Here is a 26,535-nt window from a genome sequence, read left to right on the forward strand (position 1 = left end):
CTGGCTTGTAGTGGGTACCAAGGGGTACTTACACTCTGTACCAGGTCCAGTTATCCCTTATTAGTGTAGAAGAGGTGTTTCTAGCAGCTTAGGCTGAACTAGGAGACATGCAAAGCTCCTACTATACCACTGGTGTCATATGCACAATATCATAAGAAAACACAATACACAAATATACTAAAAATAAAAAGGTACTTTATTTTTATGACAATATGCCAAAAGTATCTCAGTGAGTACCCTCAGTATGAGGATGCCAAATATACACAAGATATATGTACACAATACCAAAAATATGCAGTAATAGCAAAAGGAAGTAATGCAAGCAATGTAAAGTTACAGTAGATTGCAATAGGAGCACATAGGTATAGGGGCAACACAAACCATATACTCCAAAAGTGGAATGCGAACCACGAATGGACACCAAACCTATGTGAGCTGGGACTGTAAGAAAACAGTGAGGGTTAGAAAAATAGCCCACCCCAAGACCCTGAAAAGTAGGTGTAAAGTGCACCTATAACCCCCAGAGAGCACAGAAGTCGTGATAGGGGGTTTCTGCAAAGAAGACCAACACCAGCAATGCAACAACAGTGGATTTCCGGACCTGAGTACCTGTGAAACAAGGGGACCAAGTCCAAGAGTCGCGACAATGTCGAGAGTGGGCAGATGCCCAGGAAATGCCAGCTGAGGGTGCAAAGAAGCTGCCACCGGATGGTAGAAGCTGTGGATTCTGCAAGAACGAAGAAGGTTAGAAACTTCCCCTTTGGAGGATGGATGTCCCACGTCGTGAAGAAGCTTTCTGAGGTGTTCCCACGCAGAAAGACCGCAAACAAGCCTTGCTAGCTGCAAGGGTCGCGGTTAGGGTTTTTGGATGCTGCTGTGGCCCAGGAGGGACCAGGATGTCGCCACTTGGATGAGGAGACAGAGGGGGCGCCCAGCAAGTCAGGGAGCCCTCACAGAAGCAGGCAGCACCCGCAGAAGTACCGGAACAGGCACTTGGAGGAGGGGTGAACCGGAGTCCACCCGAAGACACAAAAGGGAGTCCCACGACGCCGGAGGACAACTCAGGAGGTTGTGCACTGCAGGTTAGAGTGTCGGGGACCCAGGCTTGGCTGTGCACAAAGGAAATCCTGGAAGAGTGCACAGGAGCCGGAGCAGCTGCAAATCACGCGGTACCCAGCAATGCAGTCTAGCGTGAGGAGGCAAGGACTTACCTCCACCAAACTTGGACTGAAGAGTCACTGGACTGTGGGAGTCACTTGGACAGAGTTGCTGAGTTCCAGGGACCACGCTCGTCGTGCTGAGAGGGGACCCAGAGGACCGGTGATGCAGTCTTTTGTTGCCTGCGGTTGCAGGAGGAAGATTCCGTCGTCCCACGGGAGATTTCTTCAGAGCTCCTGGTGCAGAAAGGAGGTAGGCTACCCCCAGAGCATGCACCACCAGGAAACAGTCGAGAAGGCGGCAGGATCAGCGATACAAGGTTGCAGTAGTCGTCTTTGCTACTTTGTTGCGGTTTTGCAGGCGTCCTGAGCAGTCAGCGGTCGATCCTTTGGCAGAAGGTGAAGAGAGAGATGCAGAGGAACTCTGGTGAGCTCTTGCATTCAGTATCTGAAGAATTCCCCAAAGCAGAGACCCTAAATAGCCAGAAAAGGAGGTTTGGCTACCTAGGAAGGAGGACAGGCTAGTAACACAGGTAAGAGCCTATCAGAAGGAGTCTCTGATGTCACCTGATGGCACAGGCCACTCAGAGCAGTCCAGTGTGCCAGCAACACCTCTGTTTCCAAGATGGCAGAGGTCTAGAGCACACTGGAGGAGCTCTGGGCACCTCCCCTGGGAGGTGCAGGTCAGGGGAGTGGTCACTCTCCTTTCCTTTGTCCAGTTTTGCGCCAGAGCAAGGCTGGGGGGATCCCTGAACCGGTGTAGACTAGCTTATGCAGAGATGGGCACCATCTGTGCCCATCAAAGCATTTCCAGAGGCTGGGGGAGGCTACTCCTCCCCAGCCCTGACACCTTTTTCCAAAGGGAGAGGGTGTAACACCCTCTCTCTGAGGAAGTCCTTTGTTCTGCCTTCCTGGGCCAGGCCTGGCTGGACCCCAGGAGGGCAGAAACCTGTCTGAGGGGTTGGCAGCAGCTGCAGTGAAACCCCGGGAAAGGCAGTTTGGCAGTACCCGGGTCTGTGCTGGAGGCTCGGGGGATCATTGAATTGTCTCCCCAATGCCAGAATGGCATTGGGGTGACAATTCCATGATCTTAGACATGTTACATGGCCATGTTCGGAGTTACCATTGTGACGCTATACATAGGTAGTGACCTATGTATAGTGCGCATGTGAAATGGTGTCCCCGCACTCACAAAGTCCGGGGAATTTGCCTTGAACGATTTGAGGGCACCTTGGCTAGTGCCAGGGTGCCCACACACTAAGTAACTTAGCACCCAACCTTCACAAGGTGAAGGTTAGACATATAGGTGACTTATAAGTTACTTAAGTGCAGTGGTAAATGGCTGTGAAATAACGTGGACGTTATTTCACTCAGGCTGCAGTGGCAGGCCTGTGTAAGAATTGTCAGAGCTCCCTATGGGTGGCAAAAGAAATGCTGCAGCCCATAGGGATCTCCTGGAACCCCAATACCCTGGGTACCTCAGTACCATATACTAGGGAATTATAAGGGTGTTCCAGAATGCCAATGTGAATTGGTGAAATTGGTCACTAGCCTGTTAGTGACAATTTAGAAAGCAGAGAGAGCATAACCACTGAGGTTCTGGTTAGCAGAGCCTCAGTGAGACAGTTAGTCATCACACAAGGAACACATACAGGGCACACTTATGAGCACTGGGGCCCTGGCTGGCAGGGTCCCAGTGACACATACACTAAAACAACATATATACAGTGAAAATATGGGGGTAACATGCCAGGCAAGATGGTACTTTCCTACAAGGTTCTAGACCTGTTTATGGAACAAACTCAAACCTACTTTAATTAAAGTTGTAAACAGCAACTCTGGAGAACTGTGTTTACACTTAAGAAACTAGTTTCTTACATACGTGTAGAAAGGTTTCTATTCCCTGGTCCCTTGGCAGCAACTCTTAAGGAGTTTTTTTTTTCTTTTCACACTCTAAAATTCTCTAGATAACATCACTAATAACCAAACACCTAATTGGAAGTGTTCCTGCACTGGCGTAATCACTATAGCAAATTGCAGCATTTACAATAAAATGTTTAAGAAGCAAATCTATTTCCATTCTCACATATTAAAATGTTTGACAGTTCAAAGCTTTCCCACTTGAAACATATGATCGACTTGTACTAGGCTTCACACATTATTCTGTTTAGCGCTTGCATATTTAAGTTTTTGCATGTGTTCAGTTTGCCTACATTTCTGAAATTATGTGAATGTAAATTGTAGGAAGCTGCATTAGTAAAAATCTTGTTTCATTGTTTTCTTTTCCATCTTATCCAGCAAAACCTATACGCCCAGGACAGCACCCAGCTGCTTCGCCAACCCATCCAAGTGCAATTCGTGGTGGTGGTGCTTTTTCTCAGAATAGCCAGCCAATCGCAGTGCGTGGAGGTGGTCCCCGTCAGGATAAAATGTAAGATTGCATTTGATTCAAGTGAAAGTCTATAATATTTTGTAGAAATTGCTCTGGAATGAATTTATGACACTTACTTACATAATAATGTTTCAGGCCTTGATGAAACTTGGGTTTACAATGAGTATCACCTGTACCTGCATATCTTGACTTCTTATTCATAGAATTCAGATCTGTGGCTACTGGTAGTTGCAGACAATAATACACCAACAGTAAAATTTCCAGGTGCCTACATTTGTGTGCTCTTTTGCAGTCAAACATTTAATTAAGAGGTTAGAAAGCATAACGTTATGGGTAATAAGAAACATTTTTAGTGTATTTTCCCAGCTTAAATTCCCAAACACAGTGGCCTAAAAAGTTGGAAAAACCTATTCAGTGTGTGAAAGTGAATCAAATGCACCTGCTTATTCAGGGGATGTAGGGGAGGGTTTTCTCCATTTTGGAAACTCTGGGCCTCATTATGACCCGGTACAGAACCGCCAGGGTCAACGGGGGCGGGAGCACCGCCGACAGGCCGGCGGTGCTCCCTTGGGCATTCCGACCGCGGCGGTAATGCCGCGGTCGGACCGGGACAACTGGCGGTCTCCCGCCAGTTTCCCGCTGCCCAAATGAATCCTCCAAGGCGGCGCAGCATGCTGCGCCGCCTTGGGGATTCTGACACCCCCTACCGCCATCCTGTTCCTGGCGGTTTGCCCGCCAGGAACAGGATGGCGGTAGGGGGTGTCGCGGGGCCCCTGGGGGCCCCTGCAGTGCCCATGCCAATGGCATGGGCACTGCAGGGGCCCCCGTAAGAGGGCCCGCTAGTATTTCACTGTCTGCATAGCAGACAGTGAAATACGCGACGGGTGCAGTAGCACCCGTCGCACCTTCCCACTCCGCCGGCTCGATTACGAGCCGGCTTCATGGTGGGAAGATCGTTTTCCCCTGGGCTGGCGGGCGGCCTTTCGGCGGCCGCCCGCCAGCCCAGGGGAAAAGTCAAAATACCCGCCGCGGTCTTGCGACCGCGGTACGGTATTTTGACGGCGGGACTTTGGCGGGCGGCCTCTGCCGCCCGCCAAGGTCCGAATGAGGGCCTCTGTGATAATTATTACTAAGAAACTACACTTCATCATATATTAAAATAAAAATATTGAGAACCTCTCTGTTAAAAAGTAATTGTGCCCCCCATGCTGCTAACTTACAAATCTGATAGAGACAACAAGCCACAGATTCCTTATTGTAGAATTCTCCCCCAGGCATCAGACTGGATCTGGAAAGTTTTCCTCAGCAGTACCTCTCCACGTCGGTAGAGGGCGTTGAGCGACTCCGCAGTGACATGTCAGCAGAGTCCATATATTCCCTCCTCCGACGCACTGACATCAATTTCTTCTTTTCGGCGCAGCAGCACAGATCCGGTGTATCGAGTAACTCTGGCCTTTTTTCTACCCGACCTTCAGTTTTTTTGTAATCTGTTCTAATACCTAATTAGTTCTATGCCATCTGAGTTAAAATCCTGTGGATCCTGTTTCCGGCAGATGTCGGTCACGGATCCCCATTCCTTCTGTTTATGGTGTCTGGGGTCTCATCACGACGCTGACGTCTGCCATAGTTTAAAGCCCAAGGCTTTGAGGGAGCATCGCATGAAGCTCCTCGCGGCACCCTCTTCTCACCAGTGTCTGAGTCTGTTGTCGTCTTCCTGATTCCGGGAGTCGTTCTCGCATGGTTCCATCGATCTTGGATGGTCCTTCTTCTCCAGATAAGTCTTCCAAGACGCCTTTTCGCCCTTCAGCGTCCCCGCCCCGCGTTCTCCTCTCTGTGTAGTCTGCTACCGAGTCAACCCATTCCCTTCCACCGTATCCCGGTGCTGGGGCGACTATGGACCAAATGCAGCATTACTATGCATCTCTATGTTCCATCTTTGGTTCGTCCCCTCCCTCTGGAGTGCCTTCGGGCCCTATGGAGGTGGTGATTGCTTTGGTGGTGTCTTCGCCAGAGGTTTCCACCTCGGTGCAAGTTCACACTCTCGACTCCAAAACTGGAGTCGGTTCTGCGCTGGTACGCGACCTCATACATTCTGTCTCCTCCGCCTGATCCTGTTGTCCCGACACCCCTCACAGCACTGTTGGGTCAGCTGCCTCTGCTTGACACCCCTATACTGATTTCACCGGAGTCAGACGACAACTCTTCCGAGGGTGCTTCCCCCTCTCGATGTCTGTAGACCCCGACGCCGGGAGCGGCGCCATGTGATTTGTAAGTGGTTCCTGTGCTGGATCCACTGTCTGTTCCTTCTATTTTTTCTCCTGCTCCCCTTCCAGGTTAATCCTCTGATTGGGTGCTTGATTTAGCCACGGCTAGTGGCCTGGACTCATTGCCGGCGTCTAGCCTACTCTGGATCGGCGATGGAAGCCAGTACTGCTTTTGCAGATGTCTTGAGGCGGGTGGCTGATATTTTGAACTTGGACCTTCCTATGGTGCAATTATCTACTGATCCGTTATTTTTTACTGCGGCTCATTCCAACACTGAATCAGTTCTGCCTTTTTGTGAGGCTCTGTGTGACATTCTTCTTGGTGTCTGGAATCAGCCCTTCTCTGGTCCTTCGGTGGACCATTCTATCTCACAAAGGCATTGGCCAGAACAGGTAGATCCCTTGAGCCTTCGCCACCACCTTACGTCTCTGAGGGTTGTAGTCCAAAATGCTTTGGGCATCACTGCTTTGGAGCAGATTCCTCTGACTCCGCTGCACAGGGACTCTAGTCAGCTGGATGCAGCCAGCAGGCATATTTTCACCTCCTTTAGTGCCATTCTTCGTTCCACCAACACTTCCTGTGTGTTGGCCCATTTTTCCCATTCTTTCTGGGACTCCGTGGAACATTTATTGCCATCGCTCTCTGAGGATGTTCGCACTAGTTTGACACCAGTTTTCTCTCAGATGTGGGTTCTGTTACATACTCCCCTGTTTCTGTTACATGTTCTTGCATTCCGTTCGGCTTTGGGACTTCTGATTCAATTCAGAGTCTCCTCCTGTTTTTCGCAGTCTGTTTTTTATCCACGTGGATATTGTTGCACTTCCTTTGGTGGTGCTCGATGTTCCTTCATTGCTGTTGCCCCGTTAGCAGAGCTGTAGTTATGTGGCATATTCTGGTGCTTCTACTGCCGTCTGTTCCTCTGTACAGGGATTTGGTTCCAGAGCCCGTAACAGTACATTTCAGAACATGTATATCAGTATAATTTCTATGTGAGTTCCAACTCTGTTTCGTTTACAGTCGGCGGATTCTCACCGTGTTAAGTAGTAGCTCTACTTCTGAAGCGGGCTGGGTGCCCTCTTATTATTTGGCCATCTCTACTGACAGATCCTTCTGCCTACTCTTGGTCTTTTCATGCCACGGTTAGTGGTTCTCTTTTTGTTGTGTGTTCTGACACCATTGCCTCTCCTTTCATTTACCCTAGGCATCTTGCCTGTCTTCTCTTTTGGTATAGAGATTGGGTTGGACATTCGCTCTTTTGAGCTTTTAGTAATACACTACTTTACGCATTGACCTTGTTTATCTTCCCTTGTGGGAACATGTTGTTGTACTCCTTCCGGAGCCATTTCTTCCCCACTTTTTGTAGGGTCCCCACCTCTAGTGTTGCTTCCTATTATGGCTTCTTTTCCCATTTTTTCAACGGATTCTACATTGTCCTTGTTTCCTTTGCTACATGCTCCTGTTGGTGCTTGTTGCAGATTCTCCTCCTTGCCTTTCAGGGTGTTCTTGATTGCTTCTAAGTTACCTCCCTAGTCCCATTTCTTCCAGGACGTTTACGCCCTGGCTCAGTGATTGCATCTCTTCCCTCTAGTGGCACCTGCTCCCCCATTCCAGGGGTTCCCGGCTAGCCAATACAACAATATTTTATGTCAAGTAAATATATATATATATGTTCGATGGCCTGTGTAGCTGCAGATACACATGCTGTGCATTATCCTGCCATCTAGTGTTGGGCTCGGAGTGTTACAAGTTGTTTTTCTTCGAAGAAGTCTTTTTGAGTCACGAGACCGAGGGACTCCTCCCTTTCGGCTCCATTGTGCATGGGCGTCGACTCCATTTTAGATTGTTTTCTTTCCGCCATCGGGTTCGGACGTGTTCCTCTTCGCTCCGTATTTCGGTTCAGAAAAGTTAGTTTAATATCGGAAAATTCTACGGTATTGTTTGCGCTCGGTACCGGGTTAGTTCTAGCACATCAACACCGAAGAAAGAAGCGTTCTGGCGGCCCTCCGGGGCTTCAACTCCTCTGCGTGTCCTTGTCGGCCCAACCGCGTCCATCTTCGGACCTCATGGACTGGACCCCCTTCCGCTTCTGCCCCAACTGCCACGCAAAGTATCCTTATACAGACCAACACTTGGTGTGTAATCTGTGTTTGTCTCCCAAACACAAAGAGGATACTTGCGAGGCCTGCCGGGCATTTCGATCCAAGAAAACACTGCGGGATCGAAGAGCTAGAAGGCTCCAGATGGCGTCGACACCGGCCGGACACATCGACGTCAAAGAAGAGGTTCTCCATTCGAGATTCGGACTCGGACAAGTCCGAGAGTGAGCAGCCGAAAACGCAACAAACCGTGAGTAAACCAGCCCCGGGGAAAACTCACACCAAAATAATGAAGGCCAAGGGGACGCCACTGCCAACAGGCCAAGGCTTAACCAGCAAACACGGTGACCAAACATCGGCACCGAAGAAGGCCTCGCAACAGCCGAAGGCATCCAACTCCGGTCGAGATACCGGCTCCGAACAGACACGGCACTGAGAGTTCGGCACCCCGAAACCCAAAAAGGTTTCCTCAGAGCCAAAAAAGACTGCTGAAAAGATTTCGGTGCCGAAACATGCAGCCTCGGAGCCGAAACACAGCTCCTATACAGAGGAACAAGGCCTTTCCACACAATTACAAGGCCACAGATTTGAACAAGAACTGGGCATGGGAGAGCCAGACCATACCCAGAGGAGGCTCCATATACAAAAAGACACGGGGAAAATAAGAACTCTTCCTCCACTAAAGATGAAACGGAAGCTCGCATTCCAAGAAGCGGAAATGCAGCCAAAAGCGAAAGTGGCAAAAGAAAAAACACCACCACAGTTTTCGCCACAACAATTGCCAGCGCACTCGCCACATCTGTCCCCAGTAGCAACACCCCCAATGATGCAGTCACCAACGCACACAGGGATGAGCCAAGATGACCCGGATGCATAGGATTTGTATGATGCACCGGTCTCAGACAATAGTCCCGATTGCTATCCAGCAAGGCCATCACCACCTGAGGACAGTACTGCTTACATGCAGGTGGTTTCCAGGGCAGCTACATTTCATAATGTAGCATTGCATGCAGAGCCCATAGAAGATGACTTCGTGTTCAACACCCTGTCATCTACACGCAGCCAATACCAAAGTTTGCCAATGCTGCCAGGCATGTTAAAACATGCCAAACAGGTGTTTCAGGACCATGTCAAAGGCAGAGCCATCACACCTAGGGTGGAGAAGAAATATAAACCTCCCCCTACGGACCCTGTATACATCACATAACAGTTAACGCCTGATTCGGTGGTAGTAGGAGCAGCCTGGAAAAGGGCAAACTCACAAACTTTTGGAGACGCACCACCGCCCGAAAAGGAAAGTCGGAAATTCGATGCAGCAGGCAAGAGGGTGGCAGCACAAGCAGCCAATCAATGGCGAATTGCCAATTCGCAAGCACTACTGGCAAGATACGACAGGGCACATTGGGATGAAATGCAACATCTCATTCAACACCTTCCCAAAGAGTTCCACAAACGTGCCCAACAGGTTGTCGAGGAGGGCCAAACTATCTCCAACAACCAAATAAGGTCGGCTATGGACTCAGCAGATACGGTGGCCAGGACAGTGAACACGGCAGTAACCATGCGTAGACACGCATGGTTACGAACCTCCGGATTTAAGCCAGAAATCCAGCAAACTGTGCTGAATATGCCTTTCAATGAACAGCAATTGTTTGGCGGAGGTGGATACTTCTATAGAAAAACTGAAGAAAGACACGGACACGGCCAAAGCCATGGGCGCGCTCTACTCCTCACAGAGCAGAGGCACTTTTAGGAAGCCGCACTTCAGAGGGGGGTTTCGGGCCCAAACCACAGAGCCTTCCACCTCACAAGTCAGACCTACATATCAAGGCCAATATCAGAGAGAAGGTTTTCGAGGACAATATAGGGTTGGACAGTTCCCTAAAACAAGAGGGAAATTCCAGAGCCCAAAAACCCCACAAACCAAACAGTGACTTCAATGTCACAAACCCCCACCACACAACACCAGTGGGGGGGAGACTTACAAATTATTACACAACTGGGAACACATAACTACAGACGCATGTGTCCTAGCCATTGTCCAACATGGCTATTGCATAGAATTCCTACATTTGCCACCAGATGTGCCTCCGAGAGCACACAACATGTCCAAACAACACTTAGCTCTGTTACAACTAGAAGTCCAAACATTGTTACAAAAAGAAGCAATAGAACTAGTACCCAACCAGCAAAAAGGAACAGGTGTTTACTCCCTGTATTTCCTAATTTCAAAAAAGGACAAAACACTGAGACCATATTAGACCTCAGAACACTGAATCTTTACATCAAATCAGATCACTTTCACATGGTAACACTTCAAGACGTGATTCCCTTGCTCAAACAACAGGACTACATGTCAACATTAGACCTCAAAGATGCATACTTTCACATACCCATACATCCTTCCCACAGGAAATACTTGAGGTTTGTAATCCAAGGCGTGCATTACCAATTCAAAGTGTTACCATTCGGCATCACAACAGCCCCAAGGGTATTCACAAAATGCCTTGCAGTAGTAGCCGCTCACATCAGAAGGCAGCATATGCACGTATTCCCTTACTTAGATTGGTTAATAAAAACCAGCTCTCAGCAACAGTGTATTCTACACACGAAATACGTCATAGAAACCCTGCACAAACTAGGGTTCTCTATAAACTTCCAAAAATCACATCTACAACCGTGTCAAGTACAATACTTAGGAGCAACAATCAACACACAAAAAGGGATTGCCACTCCAAGTCCACAAAGGGTACAAGCCTTCCAAAATGTGATATCAAACATGTACCCAAACCAACACTATCAAGGGAGGTTTAGAATGAAACTCCTAGGCATGATGTCTTCATGCATAGCCATTGTCCCAAACGCAAGACTACACATGCGGCCCTTACAACAGTGCCTAGCAACACAATGGACACAAGCAGAGGGTCAACTTCAGAATCTAGTGTTGATAGACCGCCAAACACACCTCTCGCTACAATGGTGGAATCCTATAAATTTAAATCCAGGGCGGCCATTCCAAGACCCAGTGCCTCAATACGTAATCACAACAAATGCTTCCATGATCGGGTGGGGAGCACACCTCAAACAGCACAGTATATAGGGACAATGGGACATTCAACAAAAGCAACTGAATATCGATCATTTAGAACTGTTAGCAGTGTTTCTAGCATTGAAAGCATTTCAACCGCTGATAGCCCACAAACACATTCTTGTCAAAACAGACAACATGACAACAATGTATTAGCTAAACAAACAGGGAGGGACACACTCATCACAACTGTGTCTCTTTGCACAAAAGATTTGGCATTGGGCGATTCACAATCACATTCGCCTAATAGCACAATACATCCCAGGGATTCAACACCAGTTAGCCGACAATCTCAGTCGAGATCACCAACAAACACACGAATGGGAAATTCATCCCCAGATACTACAAACTTACTTTCAACGCTGGGGAACACCACAAATAGACCTATTCGCAACAAAAGAGAATGCAAAATGCCAAAACTTTACGTCCAGGTATCCGCACCCTCAGTCCAAGTGCAATGCGTTATGGATGAGTTGGTCAGGGATATTTGCTTACGCTTTTCCCCCTCTCCCACTCATTCCGTATCTAGTAAACAAATTGAGTCAAAACAAACTCAAACTAATAGTAATAGCACCAACTTGGGCACGACAACCTTGGTACACAACACTACTAGACCTGTCAGTAGTACCTCATATCAAACTACCAAACAGACCAGATCTGTTAACTCAACACAAACAGCAGATCAGACACCCAAATCCAGCATCGCTCAATCTAGCAATCTGGCTCCTGAAGTCTTAGAATTCGGACACCTAGACCTTACACAAGAATGTATGGAGGTCATCAAACAGGCTAGAAAACCTACTACAAGACATTGCTACGCAAATAAATGGAAACGATTTGTTTATTACTGTCATAATAATCAAATTAAACCATTACACACGTCCGCTAAAGACATTGTAAGCTACTTACTACACTTACAAAAATCTTAGTTAGCTTTTTCATCCATTTAAATACATCTCACAGCAATTTCTGCTTATCTGCAAATTACACATTCAACTTCACTATTTAGAATCCCAGTCATACAAGCATTTATGGAGGGTCTAAAAAGGATCATTCCACCAAGAACACCACCAGTTCCTTCGTGGAACCTCAATATTGTATTAACGCGACTCATGGGTCCACCATTCGAACCCATGCACTCTTGTGAAATGCAATACTTAACTTGGAAAGTAGCCTTCCTAATAGCTATCACATCTCTCAGAAGAGTAAGTGAAATACAAGCCTTTACCATACAGGAACCCTTTATACAAATACACAAACATAAAGTGGTTCTACGCACAAATCCCAAATTTTTGCCAAAAGTTATATCACCGTTCCACTTAAACCAAACTGTGGAACTCCCAGTGTTTTTTCCACAACCAGACTCTGTAGCTGAAAGAGCATTACATACATTAGACATAAAAAGAGCTCTAATGTACTACATTGATAGAACCAAACTGTTTCGCAAAACAAAACAATTGTTTGTAGCTTACCAAAAACCTCATACAGGAAATCCAATATCCAAACAAGGCATTGCCAGATGGATAGTGAAATGTATTCAAACCTGTTATGTTAAGGCTAAGAGAGAACTGCCTATTAGACCAAAGGCACACTCCACTAGAAAGAAAGGCGCCACAATGGCCTTTCTAGGAAATATACCAATGACAGACATCTGTAAGGCAGCCACATGGTCTACGCCTCATACATTCACTAAACATTACTGCGTGGATGTGTTAACAACACAACAAGCCACAATAGGACAAGCAGTACTAAGAACATTATTTCAAACAACTTCAACTCCTACAGGCTAAACCACCGCTTTTGGGGAGATAACTGCTTACTAGTCTATGCACAGCATGTGTATCTGCAGCTACACATGCCATTGAACGCAAAATGTCACTTACCCAGTGTACATCTGTTCGTGGCATGAGACGCTGCAGATTCACATGCGCCCTCCCACCTCCCCGGGAGCCTGTAGCCGTTAGAAGTTGATTAAAATTAAACTTGTACATTTGTAAATTAGTAAATATAATACTTTTAGTCACATTATGTACATACATAATTACTCCATTGCATGGGCACTATTACTATATACACAACTCCTACCTCACCCTCTGCGGGGAAAACAATCTAAGATGGAGTCGACGCCCATGCGCAATGGAGCCGAAATGGGAAGAGTCCCTCGATCTTGTGACTCAAAAAGACTTCTTCGAAGAAAACCAACTTGTAACACTCCGAGCCCAACACTAGATGGCAGGATATGCACAGCATGTGACTCTGTAGCGTCTCATGCCACGAACAGATGTACACCGGGTAAGTGACATTTTCCATATATATATATGTTCGATGGCATGTGTGGCTGCAGATACACATGCTGTGCATTGGTCCTGCCATCTAGTGTTGGGCTCGGAGTGTTACAAGTTCTTTTTCTTCGAAGAAGTGTTTTCGAGTCACAGGATTGACTGACTCCTTCTCTTCGGCTCCATTGCACATGGGCATCGACTCCATCTTAGATTGTTTTCTTTCCGCCATCAGGTTCGGACGTGTTTCTTTTCGCTCCGGTAGTTCGAGTCGGAAAAGTGCTACAAACTCTCAAATTCGTCTGTATTGTTTTGATCGTGTACCATCTATCATCGACACTTCGATACCGGTGGATCCTGTTCCTTACTTGCCCTTTGGGCAGTCTCCTCCTCATTCTCCTCACCTGACTGTCTCTCCACCTACTGCCCCCACTGCACAGTCTCCTGTACACTCTGCAGATTCGCACCAAGATAATGTCGACACATGGGACCTTTACGATGATCCCATTTCTGATAACAGTCCAGACTGCTATCCGTCAAAACCATCACCCCCAGAGGATAGCACCTCATACACTCAGGTTCTAGCAAGGGCAGCGTCAAACCATAACGTAGCCATGCACACAGAACCTCTTGAGGATGATTTGTTCTTTAATACGTTATCCTCCACTCACACTACATACCAGTCTCTACCCATGCTTCCTGGCATGTTAAAACATGCACAACAGATTTTTCAGGAACCAGTTAAGGCAAGAGTCATCACTCCTAGGGTAGAAAAGAAATATAAGCCGCCTCCTTCTGACCCAGCTTTCATTACCCAGCAGCTACCTCCAGATTCCGTAGTTGTCAGCGCAGCAAGGAAAAGGGCTTAACTCCCAGTCGTCTGGTGACGCACCGCAACCAGATAAAGAAAGTAGGAAATTCGATGCTGCTAGTAAACGAGTAGCATCACAAACGGCCAATCAATGGAGAATAGCCAACTTCCAAGCACTACTGGCTAGGTACGATAGGGCCCACTGGGACGAGATGAAAGATATCATCCAGCATCTCCCCATGGATCAACAAAAAGAGCTCAGCAAATAATCGAGGACGGGCAGGCTATTACAAATAATCAAATTAGGTCAGCTCTAGACTCCGCAGACACAGCAGCAAGAACAATCAATACTGCGGTCACCATTAGAAGACACGCATGGCTTCGCTCGGCAGGGTTTAAACCAGAAATCCAGCAGGCTGTCCTTAACATGCCATTTAATGAAAAACAGCTGTTCAATGGCATCTGTCGCTGTAGATACACATGTTCTGCATAGCTCGCCATCTGGTGTTGGGTCGGAGTGTTACAAGTTGTTTTTCTTCGAAGAAGTCTTTCGAGTCACGGGACCGAGTGACTCCTCCTTCTGTCTCCATTGCGCATGGGCGTCGACTCCATCTTCGATTGTTTTCTTTCCGCCATCGGGTTCGGACGTGTTCCTGTCGCTCCGAGTTTCGGAACGGAAAGTTAGCTAATATCGGAAGATTTTCGTCGGTATTGTTGCGTTCGGGATCGGCGTAGTTAGAGTCAACACCGCATCGAAGATCGACGCGCTCCGGTGCCCTTCGGGGTAGTTTTCGATCCCCCGTCGGGGCCTGGTCGGCCCGACCGCGTGTCGAACAACGTCGATGGAACGGACCCCGTTCCGTTTTTGTCCCAAATGCCACAACAAATACCCGTATACAGATCAACATTTGGTCTGTAACCTGTGCCTGTCGCCTGAGCACAGTGAAGAGACTTGCGAGGCCTGTCGTGCGTTCCGGTCCCGAAAGACACTCCGTGACCGTCGAGCCAGGAGACTTCAGATGGCGTCCACACCGAGAGTGCACCGAGAGTTCGAGGAACAAGAGGAAGAAGAACCTTTTCAATCCACGAATCGGACTCCGAGGAATTCGACGATCAAAGAACCGTGAGTAAGACGTCGAAAACAACACAGAAAAAAAGTGACAAGGCCCAGGGGACGCCACTGCCACCAGGCCATGGCTCCACCCTTAAATTCGGTGACCGACCATCGGCACCGAAAAAGGCCAAAACAGTGCCGAGATCGTCCGACTCCGGTCGAGACACCGGCACGCAGCCTTCTCGGGATCGAGAAAGTGCTGGAGAAAAGTAACGACACCGAGATAGCGGTGTAGAAGCGGCTCGACGCCGAGACAGCGGCACCGGCGAAGATCGACGCCGAGAGGTTTCGACGCCAAAAAAGAAAAAAGCCACCTCGGAGCCGAAAAGACATACAGGCAGGGTTTCGGTGCCGAAACAACCCGTAACCGACCCAGGACCAGGCTCTTATACAGAGGAACAATCACTGTCCTCTCAGATGCGTAAGCATAGGTTTGAGGAAGAGCTGCAATCCACCGAAGTGGACCATACGCAAAAACGTATTTTCATACAGCAGGGAACGGGAAGAATAAGCACCCTTCCCCCTATTAGGAGAAAAAGGAGACTGGAGTTTCAAACAGACCAGGCGCCACAAACAAAAATGGTGAAAAAGGTGACTCCGCCACCCTCTCCTCCACCTGTAATTAACGTCTCACCAGCGCAAACTCCGTCACATTCCCCGGCTCACACCACCATGAGCCAAGGTGACCAGGATCAAGACGCTTGGGACTTATATGACGCCCCAGTGTCGGACAACAGTCCGGAGGCATATCCAACAAAGCCCTCACCACCAGAAGACAGCTCAGCATACTCTCAAGTGGTGGCTAGAGCAGCACAATTCCACAACGTAAACCTCCACTCAGAACAAGTCGAGGATGACTTTTTATTCAACACCCTCTCCTCCACCCACAGCTCCTACCAAAGCCTGCCTATGCTGCCAGGTATGCTTCGGCACGCAAAGGAAATATTCAAGGAGCCGGTCAAAAGTAGGGCAATAACGCCAAGGGTGGAAAAGAAGTATAAGGCACCTCCTACAGACCCTGTTTTCATCACCACACAGCTGCCACCAGATTCCGTCGTAGTAGGAGCAGCTCGGAAAAGAGCCAACTCCCACACATCTGGGGATGCACCACCCCCAGATAAAGAGAGCCGCAAGTTCGATGCAGCTGGGAAAAGAGTCACAGTACAAGCTGCAAACCAGTGGCGCATCGCTAACTCTCAAGCACTACTTGCGCGCTATGACAGAGCCCATTGGGATGAGATGCAACACCTCATCGAGCATCTTCCCAAGGAACTACAAAAGAGGGCAAAGCAGGTGGTTGAGGAAGGGCAGAACATATCAAATAACCAGATACGTTCTTCTATGGACGCAGCAGACACAGCTGCAAGAACAATTAATACATCTGTGACCATTAGAAGGCACGCATGGCTAAGAACGTCTGGGTTCAAACCAGAGATACAGCAGGCAGTGCTCAATATGCCATTCAACGAAAAACAACTGTTCGGACCAGAAGTGGACACGGCAATCGAAAAACTTAAAAAAGACACTGACACTGCTAAAGCCATGGGCGCACTCTACTCCCCGCAGAGCAGAGGAACCTACAGCACCTTCCGCAAGACACCCTTTAGAGGGGGGTTTCGGGGTCAGGCCACACAAGCCAGCACCTCGCAGGCAACACCGTCCAGCTACCAGGGACAGTACAGGGGAGGCTTTCGGGGCCAATACAGAGGAGGGCAATTCCCTAGGAATAGAGGAAAATTTCAAAGCCCAAAAACCCCTACAACCAAGCAGTGACTCAGATGTCACTCACCCCCTCCACACAACACCAGTGGGGGGAAGAATAGGTAATTATTACAAAGCATGGGAGGAAATAACTACAGACAATTGGGTCTTAGCAATTATCCAACATGGTTATTGCATAGAATTCCTACAATTCCCTCCAAACATACCACCAAAAGCACAGAATTTATCAAAACAACATTCCGAACTCCTGGAAATAGAAGTTCAAGCACTATTGCAAAAGAATGCAATCGAATTAGTACCAAACACACAAACAAACACAGGAGTCTATTCACTGTACTTCTTAATACCAAAAAAGGACAAAACACTGAGACCAATCCTAGACCTCAGAATACTAAACACCTACATCAAATCAGACCACTTTCACATGGTCACGCTACAAGAAGTGTTACCATTGCTAAAACTACAGGACTACATGACAACCTTAGACCTCAAAGACGCGTATTTCCATATACCAATACATCCGTCGCACAGGAAATACCTACGGTTCGTATTCAAAGGAATACATTACCAATTCAAAGTATTGCCTTTTGGTTTAACAACCGCACCAAGAGTCTTTACAAAATGTCTAGCAGTAGTGGCTGCACACATCAGAAGGCAGCAAATACATGTATTCCCGTATCTAGACGACTGGCTAATCAAAACCAATTCACTAACAAAGTGCTTACAACACACAAATCAAATCATACAAACCCTTTACAAACTAGGGTTCACCGTCAACTTTGCAAAATCCAACATTTTGCCTTGCAAAGTACAACAATACCTGGGAGCCATAATAGACACAACAAAAGGAGTAGCCACTCCAAGTCCACAAAGAATTCAAAATTTCAACAAGATCATACAACGCATGTATCCAACACAAACAATACAAGCAAAGATGATATTACAACTCCTAGGCATGATGTCTTCATGCATAGCCATTGTCCCGAACGCAAGACTACACATGAGGCCCTTACAACAGTGCCTAGCATCACAATGGTCACAAGCACAGGGTCACCTTCTAGATCTGGTGTTAATAGACCGCCAAACTTACCTCTCGCTTCTATGGTGGAACAGTATAAATTTAAACAAAGGGCGGCCATTCCAAGACCCAGTGCCACAATGCATAATAACAACAGATGCTTCCATGACAGGGTGGGGAGCACACCTCGATCAACACAGCATACAAGGACAATGGAACGTACATCAAACAAAACTGCATATAAATAACCTAGAAATGCTAGCAGTTCTTCAAGCATTAAGGGCTTTCCAACCAATTATAACTCACAAATACATTCTTGTCAAAACAGACAACATGACAACAATGTATTATCTAAACAAACAGGGGGGGACACACTCAACGCAGTTGAGCCTTCTAGCACAGAAGATATGGCGATGGGCAATTCACAACCACATTCGCCTAATAGCGCAGTTTATTCCAGGGATTCAGAATCAACTTGCAGACAATCTCTCTCGAGATCACCAACAGGTCCACGAATGGGGAAATTCACCCCCAAATTCTAAACACTTACTTCAGACTCTGGGGAACACCTCAAATAGACTTGTTTGCAACAAGAGAGAACGCAAAATGCCAAAACTTCGCATCCAGATACCCACACAGGCAGTCCCAAGGCAATGCCCTATGGATGAACTGGTCAGGGATATTTGCCTACGCTTTTCCTCCTCTCCCTCTCCTTCCTTATCTGGTAAACAAATTGAGTCAAAACAAACTCATTTTAATAGCATCAACTTGGGCAAGGCAACCCTGGTACACAACACTGCTAGACCTATCAGTAGTACCCCACATCAAATTGCCCAACAGGCCGGATCTGTTAACACAACACAACCAACAGATCAGACATCCAGATCCAGCATCGCTGAATCTAGCAATCTGGCTCCTGAAATCCTAGAATTCGGACACTTACAACTTACTCGAGAATGTATGGACGTCATAAAGCAAGCCAGAAGGCCGTCCACTAGGCACTGCTATGCAAGTAAATGGAAGAGGTTTGTCTGCTACTGCCATCATAATCAGATCCAACCTTTACACGCAACTCCAAAGGACGTAGTGGGTTACTTGCTTCACTTACAAAAATCTAACCTAGCCTTCTCTTCCATTAAAATACACCTTGCGGCAATATCTGCATACCTGCAGACTACCTATTCAACTTCCCTATATAGGATACCAGTCATTAAAGCATTCATGGAAGGCCTTAAAAGAATTATACCACCAAGAACAACACCTGTTCCTTCATGGAACTTAAATGTTGTCTTAACAAGACTCATGGGTCTACCTTTTGAACCCATGCACTCTTGCGAAATACAGTTCCTAACCTGGAAGGTTGCATTTCTCATCGCCATTACATCTCTAAGAAGAGTAAGCGAAATTCAAGCGTTTACAATACAAGAACCTTTTATACAACTACACAAAAATAAAGTCGTCCTAAGGACTAATCCAAAATTTTTACCAAAGGTTGTTTCACCGTTCCACCTAAATCAAACAGTGGAACTACCAGTGTTCTTCCCACAGCCAGATTCCGTAGCTGAGAGGGCACTACATACATTAGATGTCAAAAGAGCATTAATGTACTACATTGACAGAACGAAAAACATCAGAAAGACTAAACAACTATTTATTGCATTCCAAAAACCTCATGCAGGAAACCCAATATCAAAACAAGGTATAGCCAGATGGATAGTTAAATGCATCCAAATCTGCTACCTTAAAGCAAAACGACAACTGCCCATTACACCAAGGGCACACTCAACCAGAAAAAAAGGTGCTACCATGGCCTTTCTAGGAAACATCCCAATGCAAGAAATATGTAAGGCAGCCACATGGTCTACGCCACACACGTTCACCAAGCACTACTGTGTAGACGTGTTATCCGCACAGCAAGCCACAGTAGGTCAAGCCGTGTTAAGAACATTATTTCAAACCACTTCCATTCCTACAGGCTGAGCCACCGCTTTTGGGGAGATAACTGCTTACTAGTCTATGCAGAACATGTGTATCTACAGCGACAGATGCCATCGAACTGAAAATGTCACTTACCCCAGTGTACATCTGTTCGTGGCATCAGTCGCTGGAGATTCACATGTGCCCACCCACCTCCCCGGGAGCCTGTAGCAGTTTGGAAGTTAGCTTCAATTTTGTACATTTGTATATATATTATTTTAACCTTAAATAGGTACATACTTAGTCACTCCATTGCATGGGCACTATTACTACAACACAACTCCTACCTCACCCTCTGCGGGGAAAACAATCGAAGATGGAGTCGACGCCCATGCGCAATGGAGACAGAAGGAGGAGTCACTCGGTCCCGTGACTCGAAAGACTTCTTCGAAGAAAAACAACTTGTAACACTCCGACCCAACACCAGATGACGAGCTATGCAGAACATGTGAATCTCCAGCGACTGATGCCACGAACAGATGTACACTGGGTAAGTGACATTTTCATTTTGGCACTCAGGTTGATACAGCCATTGAAAACAATGAAAAAGGACTCTGACACTGCTAAAGCCATGGGTGCTCCTTATTCAACACAGTACAGAGGTTCATTTCGAAGGCCTCAATACAGGGGAGGTTTTAGAGCCCAAACATCTGAGGCATCTACCTCACAAGCAAAACCGTCTTACCAGCCTCAGTACCAAAGAGGTGGATTTCGAGGAACCTACAAGGGCCAATTCCCGAGAGGTAGGGGAAAATATCAGCCATCAAAGCAAACCTCACACACAAAGCAGTGACTTGCTCCACATCTTCCCTCACCACACTTCCCCTGTGGGAGGAAGACTGCAAAAGTTCCACACACACTGTGTAGGAAGTTGGCTCTGTATATATTATTTCAAAGTAAGAAATAGTGTGCACAGAGTCCAAGGGTTCCCCTTAGAGGTAAGATAGTGGCAAAAGTAGATAATTCTAATGCTCTATTTTGTGGTAGTGTGGTCGAGCAGTAGGCTTATCAGAGGGTTGTGTTAAGCATTTGTTGTACACACACAGGCAATAAATGAGGAACACACACTCAAAGACTTACTCCAGGCCAATAGGTTTTTATATTGAAAAATATATTTTCTTAGTTTATTTTAAGAACCACAGTGTAAGGAAATGCCTCCTTAGCATGGTTACCCCCTGACTTTTTGCCTTTGCTGATGCTAAGTTATGATTTGAAAGTGTGCTGGGACCCTGCTAACCAGGCCCCAGCACCAGTGTTCTTTCCCTAAACTGTACCTTTGTCTCCACAATTGGCACAACCCTGGCACTCAGGTAAGTCCCTTGTAACTAGTACCCCTGGTACCAAGGGCCCTGATGCCAGGGAAGGTCTCTAAGGACTGCAGCATGTCTTATGCCACCCTAGGGACCCCTCACTCAGCACATACACACTGCTTCACAGCTTGTGTGTGCTGGTGGGGAGAAAATGACTAAGTCGACATGGCACTTCCCTCAGAGTGCCATGCCAACCTCACACTGCCTGTGGCATAGGTAAGTCACCCCTCTAGCAGGCCTTACAGCCCTAAGGCAGGGTGCACTATACCACAGGTGAGGGCATATGTGCATGAGCACTATGCCCCTACAGTGTCTAAGCAAAACCTTAGAAATTGTAAGTGCAGGGTAGCAATAAGAGTATATGGTCTGGGAGTCTGTCAAACACGAACTCCACAGCACCATAATGGCTACACTGAAAACTGGGAAGTTTGGTATCAAACTTCTCAGCACAATAAATGCACACTGATGCCAGTGTGCACTTTATCGTAAAATACACCCAGAGGGCATCTTAGAGATGCCCCCTGAAAACCTACCCGTGTGGGCTGACTAGTTTCTGCCAGCCTGCCACACACCAGACATGTTGCTGGCCACATGGGGAGAGTGTCTGTCACTCTGCGGCCAGGAACAAAGCCTGTACTGTGTGGAGGTGCTTCTCACCTCCCCCTGCAGGAACTGTAACACCTGGCGGTGAGCCTCAAAGGCTCACCCCCTTTGTTACAGAGCCACAGGGCATCCCAGCTAGTGGAGATGGCCACCCCTCCGGCCACTGCCCCCACATTTGGTGGCAAGGCTGGAGGAGATAATGAGGAAAACAAGGAGGAGTCACCCCCCAGTCAGGACTTGCCCCTAAGGTGTCCTGAGATGAGCTGACTCTTACTTTTATTAATCCTCCATCTTGTAGAAGGAGGATTCATCCAATAGGAATAGGGATGTGCCCCCCTCCCCACAGGGAGGAGGCACAAAGAGGGTGTAGCCACCCTCAGGGCCAGTAGCCATTGGCTACTGCCCTCCCAGACCTAAACACACCCCTAAATTCAGTATTTACGGGCTCCCAGAACCAAAGAAGACAGATTCCTGCAACCTAAAGTAGAAGAAGGACTGCTGACCTGAAGCCCTGCAGTGAAGACGGAGACGACTAATGATTTGGCCCCAGCCCCACCGGCCTGGCCCCCTACTTCGACGAAAACTGCACCAGCGACCCATCCAGCAGGGACCAGCGACCTCTGAAGCCTCAGAGGACTGCCCTGCATCTAAAGGACCAAGAAGCTCCTGAGAAAAGCGGCCCTGTTCAAGAAACTGCAACTTTCTGCAACAAAGAAACAACTTTAAAGAACCCACATTTCCCTCCAGAAGCGTGAGACTTTCCACTCGGCACCCGACGCCCCCGAGGACGCACGTACTTACCTGCTGGCAGAATGGAACCGTGGCACCCCTGTTCTCCATTGAAGCCTATGTGTTTTGGGCACCTCTTTGACCTCTGCACCTGACCGGCCCTGAGCTGCTGGTGTGGTAACTTTGGGGTTGCCTTGAACCCCCAACGGTGGGCTACCTTGGACCCAACTTTGAGACTTGTAAGTGTTTTACTTACTTGTGAACTTAACCTTTACTTACCTCCCTCAGGAACTGTTGATTTTTGCACTGTGTCCACTTTTAAAATAGCTCATTGCCATTTTTACCAAGACTGTACATGCTATTTTGATTATTCAAAGTTCCTAGAGTACCTAAGTGAAATACCTTTCATTTAAAGTATTACTTGTAAATCTTGAACCTGTGGTTCTTAAAATAAACTAAGAAAATATATTTTTCAATATAAAAACCTACTGGCCTGGAGTAAGTCTTTGAGTGTGTGTTCCTCATTTATTGCCTGTGTGTGTACAACAAATGCTTAACACTACCCTCAGATAAGCCTACTGCTCGACCACGCTACCACAAAATAGAGCATTAGAATTATCTCTTTTTGCCACTATCTTACCTCTAAGGGGAACCCTTGGACTCTGTGCACCCTATTTCGCACCCTATTTCTTACTTTGAAATAGTATATACAGAGCCAACTTCCTACAGTGATGTGCAACCCCGCTACTGTCACAGCAGTACTGCCCCGACTAGATAAAAAATACAAGGCATCAGAGGATGCCCCAGCATGTCTAATTGGTCATCCTCATCTGGACTCGGTGGTGGCCCAGATGGCACAGAGGAAGTCCAAGAATCCGTCTGCTCCGATTTCTGCACCTCCAGACAAAGAGGGTAGACGGCTAGGCAATATAAGAAAGAGGTTCTCGTCGATGGCTAGCCTAGTGGTAAGAGCTGCTAACTCCCTAGCGGTGTTAGCCAGGTATGACAGACAGCTATGGGCAGACATCGCCCCACATATTGACCAGTTGCCTGAGCATGGAAGATCAGAGGCAAGGAAGACGTTACAGGAAGGTCAGCGCACGTCAGCTGAGCTCATAGACTGTATAATGGACATAGCCACGACTGCATTTCGCCAGCTCGCAGGTGCGGCTGTACTTAGGGGACAAGGCTGGCTAAAGCCTATATCTTTCCAGCCTGAGGTACAGAATAAGATATTTGACCTACCTTTCGATGGCCAAGCATTATTTGGTAACATATTGATGAGGCCTTACAATCTGTCAAATCCGACACGGATACAGCAAGATCGTTAGGGACTTCAGTTTCGGAAGCCTTCCTTTCGAGCTAGAAGACATGGACTGCCTTCATATAGGGGGGGCTATCAGCAATATAGATACTCAACCTATCCTTCCTCCTCTCAGCAGTTCCGTCAATACTACCCACAAAGACAACCACCACAAGCAGCTTATGGTAGATCTGGCACTAGGGGACGCTCAACTCGCCCTGCTAAGGACTCAGCTCGTAGAGCCTGATACATCCAAGGCTCAGGCTACATCCAACCCTCCTCCTCTGATTTTAGGCAGAAAGATATCCCTGTTTCACAAGCAATGGCAAGTCATCACATCAGACAAGTGGGTCCTCCAATTAGTGAAACAGGGCCACACTCTGGAGTTTATCCAACTACCTCCCTCCAATCCTCCTTGCAGGACTCCATCAAGGTATCCAGAACAGCTCAAGAGGGAGATCAACAAGCTGCTCCTCAAAGGAGCTATAGAGAAAGTACCTCTGTCACAGCGAGGAAGGGGTTTTTATTCCAGGTTCTTTCTCATTCGCAAGAAGTGGAAGAACTGGAGGCCGATCCTCAACCTAAGAGAATTAAACGTCTGCTTAAAAAAGCAGTCGTTCCGCATGATAAGCCTACAGGATGTCCTCCTGCGAATGAACCAGGGAGATTCCATGTCTACACTAGACCTAAAAGACGCATATTTCCACATTCCCATCCACCCAACCCACAGACAGTACGTGAGATTCATGGTAGCCGGAAGCCATTTTCAATTTCGTATCCTCCCTTTTGGCCTCAAGTCAGCTCACAAGATATTTACCAAATGCCTAGCGCCAATCGCAGATTTCCTAAGGAGGAGAAAACACCAGATATTCCCATATCTCGACGATTGGCTGATAAAAGCAAAAACCTACGCAGGAGCACGCAGATCAAGAAGAAGGTACGTTTAGTTTAGGCATCACCATTCACTGGGAGAAGTCCAAAACTCTACCATCACGCAATATCACCTTTTTAGGGGAAAACCTGGACACTCAATCCAACATGGCGTGTCCCACAGTAGAGAGACAACAGAAGTTACTGGCTCTAGCAAAGTCAATACAGGGAAGAAACTCCGTTTCAGTTCACCTTTTCAGATCCTTGTTGGGCATGATGTCATCATGCATACCTCTGGTTCCTCTCTGCAGACTAAAAATGTGACCGCTACAGGAGCAACTCAACCTTCAATGGCTCCAGATTTCGGGAAGCTTCGAAGATCGGATAAGCGTAACCTCACCAATAGTCAAAGCTCTGACATTGTTGTCTCAAAAGTATCATCTGTCTGTCGGCCTTTCCTTTCTACATCGTCCAGCTCCGTGGACTGTCACTACAGCCGCCTCTCTGGAGGGCTGGGGAGCCGTTTTGCAAGATCTTCAAGTAAGTGGCAAGTGGCCACTAGAGTTGAGGGCGATGCACATCAATCTGCTAGAGCTCAGAGCAGTTTATCTCGCTTTGCAGACTTTTCTTCAGAAGATAACGGGAACAGACATAGTAATAAGAACAGACAACACCACCACGATGCATTACATCAACAAAAAAGGAGGTACGAGATCTCTCACCCTCTCCAGGGAAGCCCAAAAAATTTGGAATTGGGCCTCCCAGCAAGGCATCAGACTTACAGAGGTGCATCTGCCAGGGATAGAGAACAAAATATCGGTCTCGCTCAGCAGACAAACATCGAGCTGCCACGAATGGGAGCTGGACTAGTCCAGAGTGGATTACATCTTTTCCCAGTGGGGCACGCCCAAAATCGACCTGTTCGCCAGCAAGTGGAACGCCAAACGCCAGTACTTCGCATGCTGGCATCTCCAAAAGGGATCTTGGGGGAACGCGTTTTCCATAGCTTGGTCAGTTGAAGGAAATGCCTCCTTGGCATGGTTACCCCCTAACTTTTTGCCTTTGCTGATGCTAAGTTATGATTTGAAAGTGTGCTGGGACACTGTTAACCAGGCCCCAGCACCAGTGTTCTTTCCCTAAACTGTACCTTTGTCTCCGCAATTGGCACAACCCTGGCACTCAGGTAAGTCCCTTGTAACTGGTACCCCTGGTACCAAGGGCCCTGATGCCAGGAAAGGTCTCTAAGGGCTGCAGCATGTCTTATGCCACCCTAGAGACCCCTCACTCAGCACATGCACACTGCTTCACAGCTTGTGTGTGCTGGTGGGGAGAAAATGACTAAGTCGACATGGCACTCCCCTCAGGGTGCCATGCCCACCTCTCACTGCCTGTGGAATAAGTAAGTCACCCCTTTAGCAGGCCTTACAGCCCTAAGGCAGGGTGCACTATACCACAGGTGAGGGCATAGCTGCATGAGCACTATGCCCCTACAGTGTCTAAGCAAAACCTTAGACATTGTAAGTGCAGGGTAGCCATAAGAGTATATGGTCTGGGAGTTTGGCAAACATGAACTCCACAGTTCCATAATGGCTACACTGAAAACTGGGAAGTTTGGTATCAAACTTCTCAGCACAATAAACGCACACTGATGCCAGTGTGCAATTTATTGTAAAATACACCCAGAGGGCATCTTAGAGATGCCCCCTGAGCACATACCCGAATTCTAGTGTAGGCTGACCAGTTCCTGCCAGCCTGCCACACACCAGACATGTTGCTGGCCACATGGGGAGAGTGCCTTTGT

General features: G+C 47.5%; 1 protein-coding gene across 2 annotated transcripts in view; it reads left to right on the forward strand.

Moving 5' to 3' along the window:
* KIF5B (kinesin family member 5B) overlaps positions 1-26,535 on the forward strand; it is an 811,383-nt gene that overhangs the window by 726,141 nt on the left and 58,707 nt on the right. For both annotated transcript variants that reach the window (XM_069211250.1, XM_069211252.1), the window contains exon 25: positions 3,456-3,588. In XM_069211250.1, the coding sequence (XP_069067351.1) occupies positions 3,456-3,588 (133 nt within the window). The remainder of the gene's footprint in view (positions 1-3,455; positions 3,589-26,535) is intronic.

Source organism: Pleurodeles waltl, chromosome 10, assembly GCF_031143425.1.
Source record: "Pleurodeles waltl isolate 20211129_DDA chromosome 10, aPleWal1.hap1.20221129, whole genome shotgun sequence".
Lineage (NCBI taxonomy): Eukaryota > Metazoa > Chordata > Amphibia > Caudata > Salamandridae > Pleurodeles > Pleurodeles waltl.